At 43.3% G+C, this 12,613-nt stretch overlaps 1 protein-coding gene across 3 annotated transcripts in view; it reads left to right on the top strand.

The window, feature by feature from the left end:
- The window catches only part of Srgap3 (SLIT-ROBO Rho GTPase activating protein 3), a 229,136-nt gene that overhangs the window by 186,751 nt on the left and 29,772 nt on the right, over positions 1–12,613 (top strand). For 2 of the 3 annotated variants that reach the window (XM_041680337.1, XM_041680352.1), the window contains exons 13-15: positions 1,295–1,355; positions 6,483–6,560; positions 11,580–11,714. In XM_041680337.1, the coding sequence (XP_041536271.1) occupies positions 1,295–1,355; positions 6,483–6,560; positions 11,580–11,714 (274 nt within the window). Of the gene's footprint in view, positions 1–206; positions 238–1,294; positions 1,356–6,482; positions 6,561–11,579; positions 11,715–12,613 lie in introns of all 3 variants that reach the window. The other variant, XM_041680344.1, reaches the window with a different exon arrangement.

Raw genomic sequence — 12,613 nt, 5'->3', positions numbered from 1 at the left:
TGCTTCAGAAGTCCTAGGAGGCTCCAAGGCTGAGGTTTCTCCCCGTGGGCAGGTTGATGGACAAATGCACCAGGACCATTGCTGGCTGCCATTGCGTTTTGGCATTCACGGACTCTGAAGGATCTGCATACTCTAACTGATCTTACTCCTGCATAATCTTTTCTTTTTCTCCTGCTTTGCTGCCTGTTTCTTTTTTTTGTTATCAGAGGAAGAAGAAATGCTCGAACCAGGAACCAGGTATTTACTAGCTAGGCCCATGAGCCCCATGCAAATAGTAGGTCCAAAGCCTTCTAGAGAAGATCCACATTCCCCGTTGCTTGATGGGCCTGTCTCCTATCCTCTCCCCAGATGCAGCATCAGCAGGTGGGGGGTGTGGCAGAGCCAAGAGCCCACCAAGTTACTAGCCTTCTGGGGAGGCTCATGATCTAATATGGCCCTTTTAAAAGAAAGTTTTGTTTTGTTTTTTAAATGATACTCATGATGTGACCTAACATCATGATGTAAAGTAGCACAGTCCACCCAGTTTTGGGACTCTGAAAAAAAACCTGACTCTTACCCAACCCCTAGGAACTGTAAACTAATCTAGAAAGGTGTGATTGAATGTCCTTTCACATTCTATGCATAACTATTTAAATTGCATCCCATTGAGTCTTTTCAATTGAAGTTGGCCATCAGATGGCCAATGTCTGATATTAGCATCCACTAGAACTTCTCCACATACTATGCTTACTGTTAAGCAAAATACCTGGATAGTTGAGACATTATGACTAAGATTCACCTTCCCTTCTTTGAGCCTCCCAGGGCTTGTAAGGGACCAGGCTTCCTCACCCAAAATGTGTTCTCAGTTCTGACGCGGGACAACCTCAGTAATGGGGAGAGGCATTGATCCTGCCTCTTCATCCCCAAGCCCCAGGAAAAGATGCTGAGTTTGGGCTAAGTGTAGTTGGGAGAAGGCAGGTCATCCTTCAAGGTCAGACTCCAGCCACCTCCACACACTGGCTTCCATCTCTCCTGCCCCCAGTGTGCCTGTCAAGCTGACCCCAGTTCCTTGCCAGATGGGTAAGAAGAGAGAGCATTTCTTTGAATTAATCCTAGCTATGCCTTCTTCTGCACTTAACCGAAGGCTGTATGGTAACTATTCCTGGAGACTAGAGTTAGCAGTTCCTTGCTTGGTTTCCTACTAATCACGTGGTACTAATCTTCTGGCTTGACTTGATCATTGTGTTTGCAATGTCCTTCCTGTGGTTGGATGCCAAGCCTGATAAAACTCACTTTCTTTTTTGTCTTTCTTAAGGATTCAGGACAGGCTATACCACTTGTAGTCGAGAGCTGTATCCGATTCATCAATTTATATGGTAAGCGCTGTCTCAGCTCAGTGTGTTCAGTTCACTGTGGAATAGTGCTGGACTGTTTTGGGAGAAAATGATATTCTCAGTCACCTTGGAAGACTTCCTGTCCTCGCTCTGCTCTAGGGAATGGCTGTTACTCAGAATGCTGTCTTTGGAGTCTGCATGTCTATGTCCGGGGTGAGAGAAGGAAGGTTGTTGAAATACGAAGCGGCGGGCTGCGTCCAGCCACCCGGCTAGCTTTACCCGAAATAATTACACGGAAACTGTATTCTTTTAAACACTGCCTGACCCATTAGTTTCAGTTTCTTATTAGCTAGCTTTTACATATTGATCTAACCCATTTCTATTAATCTGTATAGCCCACGAGCTGGCTTACCAGGAATGATCTTAACCTGCATCTGTCTGGAGTGGGAGAATCATGGCGACTCCCTGACTCAGCTTCTTTCTCCCAGCATTCCGTTCTGTTTACTCCGCCTACCTAAGGGTTGGCCTATCAAATGGGTCTAGGCAGTTTCTTTATTAATAAGAAATTACTCCCACATCATTTCCCCTTTTTCTGTTTAAACAAAAAAAGAAAGGCTTTAACTTTAACATAGTAAAATTACATATAGCAAAACAGTTATCAAGCAAGAATTACAGTTTCAATATTTATATCTATTTTATCTTTTATCATAACTAAGGAAAACTATAACTGTCTATTCATTCTTCAACTCCATCAAAGACTCCAGAAGGATATAATACTACCTAAGTAAACAAGAAATAAGAAAACTCTAGAAATGATAGAGACATCTCGCTGCCTGGACAGTCACCCAAAGTTCTTTTGTACGGTTGGGGCATCCATCTTCAGCCTTCAGGCCCATAGTATCCAGCAGACATTTTCATGAAGCAGGAAATTTCAAAGACAGTTCAGTCACTATCTGCTGTGTTCTGCAGAATGTCTCGCAGACTCTTTCATGAGTCATGAACCCCAAAAGACCGTCTCACCTTTAGGCAAGTTCAGCAGTCCTCTCTCTGCGGGTTCTCTGTGTCCATTTTATGCAACAGTCCAGGCAAGAGCAGTTTCTTGCCCAAATGGCTATCCAACTCCATAAGGATTCTCTTCGATGCCCATCTTCCTCTCGAAGTAGATTGGTGCCACCAGGAGCAGATATGTCTCATTGTCATGAAAAGTCCTAAGTTATTAAAACATTAAATGCCATATTCTGCAGTCTTTGAAAGATATGAAGAATGTCTATCTAACTGAAATGTATCTCTATATATCTAGAAAATCTAACTAACATGACTACAAGCTTTACTATTATCGATGATTAACCATTAACCTATATTTCTTAATTATACATTACATTTTTAAATGAACTACACAATCATAATACCTTAATCAAGATCAGAAATACATATACATATAACAAAATTGACTGTAAAATCCACACCAATGCAAATTACTCATACCTATATCATTTCCCCCTTTAAATGTAAAAGAACATTTACAAACAATATTTTGGGAACATGGGCGCAGTTTTTTCTCTCCAAACTGCTTCCTGCTGAATGGGGGCGCTGTTAATCAGATCATTTAGGGTGTAACCTGTGTGCCAGGTTTATCTCAGTTGCCAGTTGAGTGAAGTAATTTTTTGAGGGTGTTCACAGGAACTTTTCGGGAGGTCGTGGTCTATCATACCATATCAGGATAGATGCAATCCATAGGGTCTGGTCCTCTGTGAAAACAAAAGAAGACCCTTTCCAAAGCATCATATCCTTAGACCCAAATTCTGAAGTCATACCCTCATGATATCCGTTTTGGTTCCACTTGGCAGCCCATAGAATGAAATGTCTCTCTGTACGTAGCTCCTTTACAGTCAAAAATTTTAAAGAAAACACAATGTACATAATCCAGACTCTCTGTGAATTTTTCATTTTTACGTGGCTTATTTTTACTTTATTTCTCAAAATCTATAATTATCTGTACTCTGTCTCTTTAAAGACTTTACCTTTTTTTTTAAACCATTAACTTTATTCTCTATTTTTTTTTCTTCTCTCTCTCAAGCCTATGTACATTCATCCAACAGTGTGGTCTTTTATGTCTGAATCTGTTTTATTGTGAATCTGTAACATTTTTTTACTATCCAGGAGCATTTCTTAAAATGTTAAGCAGTTCTTAAAAACTTAAGTTGTGCCATGTACAGGTAATACGGTACCGTCTGTGTCCTGCCCAGTTGAAACCTTAACTGCGCTGTTTTTATGGTAATTATGGTAGTTCCTGCCTGAGACCAGCACAGTTCAGCATGGCAGAGCTGAGCCAAGCCGCTCCTGCCTCAGAGCCATTTGGTGCCCCTGAGCCACACACAGTTACAGGCACACAGCAGTCCACATTGCCATCAAGCAAGCCATAGAGCTTTACTCCAAATGTTACATTCAAAAGCTCTGTCTCCCACAGGAGCCAGACAGAGATCGCAAAGGCGGCACAGCCCAGAAAGCCGGCATTTTAAAACAGCCAGTTTTTTCCTGCTGCTGAGTCAGGACAATTTCTTTGCGGCACGCAACCCATAAACAGCAAAAAGCTGTCTTAAATTCTCTCTCTCTCCTTTTTAAGCCCTCTCAGGTTTTACGTGGAGTTCATTAGCATGTTGGGTGCCACTCTGTTGAAATACGGAGCGGCGGGCTGCGTCCCGCCACCCGGCTAGCTTTACCCGAAATAATTACACGGAAACTGTATTCTTTTAAACACTGCCTGACCCATTAGTTTCAGTTTCTTATTAGCTAGCTTTTACATATTGATCTAACCCATTTCTATTAATCTGTGTAGCCCACGAGCTGGCTTACCAGGAATGATCTTAACCTGCATCTGTCTGGAGTGGGAGAATCATGGCGACTCCCTGACTCAGCTTCTTTCTCCCAGCATTCCGTTCTGTTTACTCCGCCTACCTAAGGGTTGGCCTATCAAATGGGTCTAGGCAGTTTCTTTATTAATAAGAAATTACTCCCACATCAGAAGGTTGTGTGAGGGGCCCAGCACATCTGGTCACAAGGCAGTACTAATGACATGGACAGAAAGACTATTCCAGCTCTGTCCTCACTTGTAGTCAATCAGGTTGATAGATTGTAAACTCCATGAAGGGAATGGTGTCGGGAATTTGTTGACCATGGTAAACTTGTGTTTAACTTACTCATTCACCTCAGAACGTAACAGGCTTCATTTTGGCTGTGAGGAATGCAGGAGCAATAGAGGCAAACACTTTGTCGTCCCTGCAAGCCTAACATTCTCGAAAAAGCAAGGAAATCAACAGCAGAAAAAAGAATTGTAGTCACCCTTTGGCATCTCTAGGGATTAGATATAGGCCTGCAGACTGCCAGCCAGATCAGCAGATCTAAGGTCCAGTGTATAAAATGCTATGGCTTTTACCCACCACCCATGTAATCTTCCCATAGTCAGTGAGTCACGCAGAGAGACAGATAGGACCAAGTCCTATGTAAATGCTCTGGAAATAATAATATTGTTTGGGACTAGTAAAACAATATCTATACATATCTAATACAGACACAACTTTTTCTTGAATTTTCAAGCTGTTGTTATTTGAGCCACTAAATATAGTAGCTCATGGATATAATAGACTGTAATATCATGCCTCATAGTAACTCTATCATATGACTAGTTAAAAGAAGTGTAGACAGTGACTTTGGGGGTAGGCTGCTTGACCAAAATGGCAGAAGAGCCCCAAGGAGAGCATCCATGCAGCTGGGGTGGGGAAAGTGGGGAATGGCAGTGGTGGTTAGGGATAATGTCCCAGAAGGGTGGGAGAAGACTCTGGGGTGGTAGGAATACTAAACAAAGCCACACTTGTGGGTGTATATGCCTTTCATCTCAGCATTAGGGAGACTGAGGCAGAAGGATCATCGAGAGTTGGAGGCTGGCCTGAGCTACCTAGTAAGTTCGAGGTCAGCCTGGGCATATCATGTCACAACTTACTATCCGTGTGCATACCTTGTTTAGCAGTGAGCATGACACATGAAGGAGCTTTAGAAGCTCGTTGTGTCAGCCCCTGGTCTTCTAGTGGCTAAGCCTTAGTGTGGAAGGCTTAAATGAGTGCATAAAAACAAAACAAAGCAAAAACCCAAAAACTAACAACCAAAGCGCATAATATGTCCTAGCCAAATGTCCACTAAATCCTTACTTTTAAGGGGAAACAATAAATTGTAGCATGAAGAATTGTTCTACCTAAGACAACTAAGACAGGAGAGGTATCCAGTGTCTACAGTAATTTCCATTTGAGAGAGGCTGGCCTACAATTGTGTGGGTCACTGTTTGGTCCTCAGAGCTGCCGGGTATCAGGGACTCCACTGCTTTGCTATTGTTTCTTAGAAACGCTAAAAAATAAAAAAAGAAAGAAAAGGAAGGAAGGAAGGAAGGAAAAGAAAGGAAGGAGGGAAACAAAGAAAGAAAGAAAAGAAAGAGATGAAGGAAGGAACGAACGAAGGAAGGAAGGAAGAAAGAGTGAGCAGCCATGCTGCTTTTTAATATTGAGTTCACACTTTTTTATTTTTTCTTTCTTGGAAAGGGGTGTTATTCTGTAGCCCTGGCTATCCTTGAACTCTGTAAAATCCTCCTGCCTCAGTTTTAGTCTTGAAAATGCTGGAACTGTAATATGAGCAATTCTGCTCATATTAATAGGAGCTAACCAATTTATTGTATTTACTGATTTTTGGCACCGGGGACCAAACCTTGTGCCTAGTGTCCACAAGACAAAGCACTCTGCCACTGAGCTATGCCTCAAACTCTCTGACTCCCCAATCCCAGGCCAGGATGTACTCTGAAGTTTAGGTTTTCTAAAGGCCAGAGATTACCCATGTGGGAGGGAAGGAATAGTTAATAGCATTTTCCTTCAGACCCAGGAGCAAGTTCACAGGCATGAGACTCTGCATGTATCTGAGTATTTGGGCCAGTTGCTAGCTGTAGTTCATTGTCAAGGCCCATTTGAGGTTTCAACTAGGAGCTTGTCAGCAGGAATGGCTACTATAAAAGAAGAGAAAAGAAAGAGATAAGCACGGGAGAGAATTGTCAGTAAGTCCCGTGGCCACATGGAGTCTAGGCCTCGTGCTATTTACATTTACTGTTTGCTTGTGCTGTTATTTCTTTTTTAGGACTCCAGCAGCAGGGAATATTCAGAGTTCCAGGGTCTCAAGTTGAAGTCAATGACATCAAGAATTCCTTTGAGAGAGGTGAGTGTGGACTGACCACCTCACTTGTGGTCAGGAGAAGCCAGGGTTAACACATGTCTCAGGGCCAGTAGTGTACAGGGGCCCTGGGCCCACGCTGGCTTTCAAGAGCTGTGTGTTCATCCTTTTCTTAACTTTGTATTCCACAACATAGTGATGGTAGCTGGAAATCAGCCATATTGGGAGTGTTTACCCCATAGAAACTGGCAAACCCCAAACTCTTTTTTTAGCAGTTCTCCTTTAAACATCCAGCTCTTTCCCCTTCCCCCTTTACTGCATGCTGAAAATCTTAATCCCACGTTCTACATACAAACATTTGAGTGTTTGCATTAGACACAAGTGGGAAGTTTCACACTTGCCCTCATGGGCCAGACATAGTCATGATGTATACACACAAATTATACCTTGTCAAATTACCATCACGCTGTGGGTGCAAACTCAGGTGGATTTTTATGTAGATAGTTGAGCTCATTCCCAAGACACCAAAATTCTAAAATCCCAAAGCTTCTGGCCCCACCCATATTAGTGTTTGATAGTTTTATTGCTTGATCTTATTTATTTTTAAAATAGTGTCTAGGCTAGCCTTAAACTCTGGCTGATACTCCTGTCTCTACTTTCCAACTACTGAGGTTACAGGTGTGAGCTATCATGCCTGACTTTCCACATACTGTGTATGTGTGTTTACATGTTTGTGTGAGTGTATGTATGTACAGGTATACATATGCATTTGTATGTGTAGGGTGGTTGTGTGTGTGTGTTTGAATGTGCAAAGCTGGTATGCTTGTGGAGGCCAGAGGAATGGACAGAAGTTTCTGTCCCACCTGGTCCCACATCTGTTCAGTCCCAAAGAAACACACAGAGGTTTATAATAATTATAAACTGCTTGGCCTGTTAGTTCAGGCTTATTATTAACTACCTCTTACAACTTAAATTAACCCAGAATTCTTATCAATGATTAGCCATGAGGCTTGGTACCTTTTCTCAGTGAGGCATTCTCACCTTGCTTCCTCTATGTCTGGCTGGTGACTGCATCTCTGCCTTTTCTCTTCCCAGAATTCTCCTAGTCTGGTTGCCCCTCCTATACTTCCTACCTGGCTACTGGCCAGTCAGCATTTTATTAAACTGATACAAGTGACCAGTCTTTACAGGGTACATGAGCATTGCCCCACAGCACAGATGTGTCATCCATAGCTGCCACCTTGTTTTTTAAGTCAGGGTATCTCTCACTGGCCTAGAACTCATCAACTAGGAAAGGATGGCTGGTCAGTAAGCCCCACGGACCTGACTGCCCTTACCTCCTCAGCACTGGGATTTCAAGGGCATGCCATTGTGCTTGACTGGTTTTTGTTTGTTTCATTTTTATACTTTTTTTGACTTTTTTATACAGATGGATTTAGGAAATTAAACTCAAGCCCTTAAGCATGGCAAGAACTTTATCAACTAAGCCATCTCCCAGGCTGCTTTTCATTATGTTTTGGGATAGAGTCTCAGATAGCCCAGGTTATCATGAGCTACCATCCTGGGCCTCCCAGACCCTGTTGTCTTAGTTAGGATTTTTATTGTTGTGATAAAATACCATGGCCAAAAGCAACTTGAGAAGGAAAGAATTTATTTCAGCTTACCACTCTTAGGTCACACTCCATCAACTGAGAGAAACCAGGGTAGAAACCCAAAACAGGAACCTGGAGGCAGAGCTGAAACAGGCCCTTGAGGAATGCTGCTTACTAGCTTGCTCAGCCTGCTTTCTTAGACAACCCAGAATCACCTACTAGAAGTAGCATCACCCACAATGGACTGGGCCCTTCCACATCAATCACTAATTAAGGTCAAGCTTATGGAAGTGTTTCCTCTTCCCATATAACATTAGGTATATCAAGCTGATAACCTGTGAATAAAGGCTGCTCATCTTGAGTTACAGTTGCTTACTGGTGACTCTCCATTGAGCTTTACAGTGGTGTCTGGGAGGAAGAACCTACAAACAAGTTTGGCATGTTTCTATGTATAAAGGAAGCTGCTTCTTAGGAAAGTTGGAAAAACTTCTAAAATAGCCCAATTCTTTGTTTTTCCAATGCACTGTTTTGGGGTGGTTTTGTTTTTGTTTTTTGTTTTTATTGGTTTGTTTTGGCAACTTATACAATAGGAGGAATCAGCCATATATTTTCCTGTCCCCCTCCACTTTTCCACTTCAATTAATCAAGGATATAACACAGAGGTGGTAAGGGCAGGATGGACTGAGTGCAGCGTCCCTTTTCCTCAGAATTGCTGATGAGGATAGGTGGCCAGTGACAGTGTCCTGCAAAGGAGGGACCCAATGTGCCCTAAGAAGCCCACTTAACAAATGTCTACCTTTATCTTCATAGTGCCTAGCTTACTGCCACAGCAGAACTGGAAATTTAGCTTTTTTTTTTTTTATTTAAGGAAAGCATTCAGACATCTTGATCCCTGGCTCTAGGGCCAAGCCCTTTACTGGCCATCCCACATCCTGGAAGACCAGAATGCCATTGGTAGTATGCCATGGGCAGAGCTGGAGAAGACGGCCTTCTTAAGAGAATGTCATAGCAGGAGTACAAAGATGTGACTCCAGTGAGGGAAACCACACCCAAGATGACCCAGTGTGCCCACTTCCAGGAACTGCAGGGAGACCTGCCTCCAGACATACAAATGCACACATGCAGGGTGTTCCCATTGGCAGTGTTTATCACAGCAGGCGACTTAAAGAATGGATGAAAGCATTTGTTTCTAAGCCTAATGACCCAAGTTTGGTTCTTGGGTTCCATATGGTAGAAAAAATGACTTCTGCACGTTGTCCTCTGACCTCCAGGTGTGTGCCTTGTTATATATACAAATAGCTGAGGTAATAACTCTGGTTTAATAATTAGGTTCAAGACCTGTAAGAGGTCAAGTGAGTAGAGTGTGGCCTCCCTATGTGACAGGGTTCTTCACTGCCATTAGGAAGGAAGAAGACTTCTGGGAAGTAATTTGGAGAGATTTCCAGGATTTGTTGTTGAAGCTAAGGAACAAGTTTCTGTAGGAGTGAATGGCATTCTGGGTAAGAAGTAGGGGTCAGTAAAGAAGACAAACAGCTGTTCCCATATGTAGGGTGCTGGCTCACGAACCCCCCTAGAAGACAGGAAAACAACAGTGCTCAAGTGTATTTCTGAAATGTAGCATTTTTATTGATCCATACCACAGATACATCCACCCATCCTCTGTAGATGACTCACGATGCTCAGCGCAATGGAAACACCATATAAGTGGTGGGTAAACCATTGTTTAGGGAAGAGAGACAAAACCCCAAACAAACCAAGTTTGCATGGGTTGATTGCAATAGAATCTCTTTTGTGTGTGTGTGTCTGTGTGTCTGTGTGTGTATGCACACGGAGGCCAAAAGTCAATATTAAATGTCTTCCTTTTTCATCTGCATGTGTTTGAGACCCAGCCTCTCACTGAATCTGGAGCTTGCCAATTGGCTAGCCTGGCTGGCCTATGAGCTTCAGGGATTCTCCTTTCTGCCCCTCCTCAGTACTGGATTGCACACACTACCAAATCTGTCTTTTTATATGGATGCTACTGATCAAACTCAGGAGCTCATGTTGTATAGCAAGCCATCCACTGACCCATTTCCCTAGCCCCCAGAGGCAACCTTCTCTTGAAAATATGTTCATTAGCTTTCGTTGAATCCACAAATGTGCAACTTGTGAGTAGGGAATCCTGACTGCACATGCATTTGTTTATCAGCTGCAGAAGGAAATACAGTAGACAAGTCAGACTAAGAAAATGGTGATGTACAAGGTGTTAGGGAAAGGGTAAAATTGGACCTTCTTGCTGAGAAACTTTAAATCTGGTTTTGGGGGCTGAGAGGATGAGGGCCTGAGTTCAGATGCCCAGCATCCACATAGAAGCCAGGCATAGCAGTTCTTGATATCCTAGTGCTGGAGAGCCCAGGCAAGTGGCTATCTGGAGCTCCCTGACCAGCCAGTCTCCCTGAATCAGTGAGCTCCCAGGGTAACAAGGCGAGAGCCGTTACTGGAGACTGACTCCACGGGGTGTGTCATGCTAACCACAGGGACTCAGACAGGCTTAGAGAGGCAGGGCTGCTAGTCTTACTTTGCAGGTCTCATGTTTGTTACAAAAAGGAAATACCTTTGTGGTGTTTAAAGAAAAAAAAAAGGCTACCACCTTACCCCGGCGTCTGTGTCACCACTAGCAGGGCACACATGGCATATGTGTCTCTATATTCTTACCCAAAGTAGTCAACCTGAATCAGGTCATGAGGAAAACAAGAGAAAGCCAGAATATGAGGCAGTTCTGTCTTCTACAAGACAGAAAGGAGTACATCATCAAACACAAACTTAGCACTCAAAAAACATTGGCATTTATTTTATATTTATAAAACCAAAAAGGTGGCTGGCCTTTAAGCCAGGCACGCTAGCGGGACACCTTAAATCTCAGCATTTGGGAGCAGAAGCAGAAGGATTGGCCCAAGTTCCAGGTCATCCAGGGATACATGGAGACCATGCCTCAAACAAACAAAAAGAACAACTGCCAACTACCAAATGAATTGTGGGAACTCAGAATAACACATGTATTTTGAAAACAAAATTCCATGACAGACATAGTGGGTGGAGTTTGAATGTGGGCTGTGTACAGTGTTATTTTTGGAAGGATTGTCTCTTTCTTGGTTTAGATAAAGTTATTGTTAGCTGAGAATATCCTGATTCTTAAGAGAAATGTGTTATGATATCCAAAGTTCTCTAATCTTTGAGCCATGATGTATATAATAAAGAGAAAACTCAGGAGAGGGATGAGTAAAAGGTGATAGACATGCATGATTAGATGCTTATCTCTTTTCTGGGGATTTGAACATTTTCTAATAATAATTCAAAGCATGCAGAGACTGAGGATCACAGGTTCTCAGGCTTGCCCCATCCTTTCCCCCTCCTATCCAGGCAGGCCAGGTCACCTCCAGTGTTGGAAAGAGATTCTCCTTCCTCACCAGCCTAAACCATTGTCTCCACACAGGTGAAGACCCCCTCGTGGATGACCAAAATGAGCGAGATATCAATTCAGTCGCTGGTGTTTTAAAGCTGTATTTCCGAGGCCTGGAAAATCCACTCTTTCCTAAGGAAAGGTTTCAAGATTTGATATCTACTATTAGTAAGTATTTTCCAGGTGGACAACCCATTGCCAGGGTCTTTACAGAAGTTGCAGGGCTGGCTCTTTATCCTGCCAGGCACGGGAGAGGGACACTATGAGAGAAGTCTGGTCCTCAGAGTGCTCCAAGACCCAGCTGTATAGATAGCACAATGGACTGATGGACATGGTGCATTCATGTACAACAGAGCTAAGAGAAGAGGTATAGAGGAACCTGGGGTCAGAGTAGACCTGTGCGGGGGATGTGGATAAGCCTTCCAAGAGGAGGGGACACTGGAAGACCTGGAAGGGTTGGGGACAGTGGACCCCTTGGGTCAACAGTGCATGGTGCAAGAGGTTGGTACAGTTGCAAGAGAAGTACGTATGAACATCTTTGAAGGACCCCACAGCTTTTGTCTTTGGGTGGTAGGGATCTGTGGAAGGCTTAGGGATCAGGTCAGCAGACAAGAGAAATGGTGACAGTCAACTGCCTGGGAGATCATCTTTACCCTGCTAGTCATGAGAGTGCTTGACAGATGGAGGAGATACTGGCAGTTCCTGGGATGGGAGAGAAGGAAGGCCATGCTTAAGCCCTCATGTTTTCTTTCTTTGTTCACCACGTTTCTCAGTGTTTCCTTCCTGCTCATCTTTTAAGATCTATGCCAAACTCTAAACCAAACTCTAAATCCCAGTACACAAAGACTCCGTGTCGCTGACTTAGCCAGTATCATTAGACCAGACCCCCATAACTCAGAACCTTGTGCAGGACAATGAGTGGATAAGGAGGGAAATCCCAGCATAGATCATGACTGTGCCTGACCAAAGTCTCATGGTGAGAGGGTCTCTTCTGTTCTGTCTACGGCTCTGACTATGGCATAGAGAATCTTTCACACATCAACCTCCGTCCAAATGCAATCGCCAGG

This window comes from Microtus oregoni, unplaced genomic scaffold (genome assembly GCF_018167655.1).
Source record: "Microtus oregoni isolate MIOR12 unplaced genomic scaffold, Mior012 000002F_ref0000024, whole genome shotgun sequence".
Classification (NCBI taxonomy): Eukaryota; Metazoa; Chordata; class Mammalia; order Rodentia; family Cricetidae; genus Microtus; species Microtus oregoni.
Note: the sequence above shows the minus strand (reverse complement) of the source record. Positions and strands in the feature narration are given on the sequence as shown.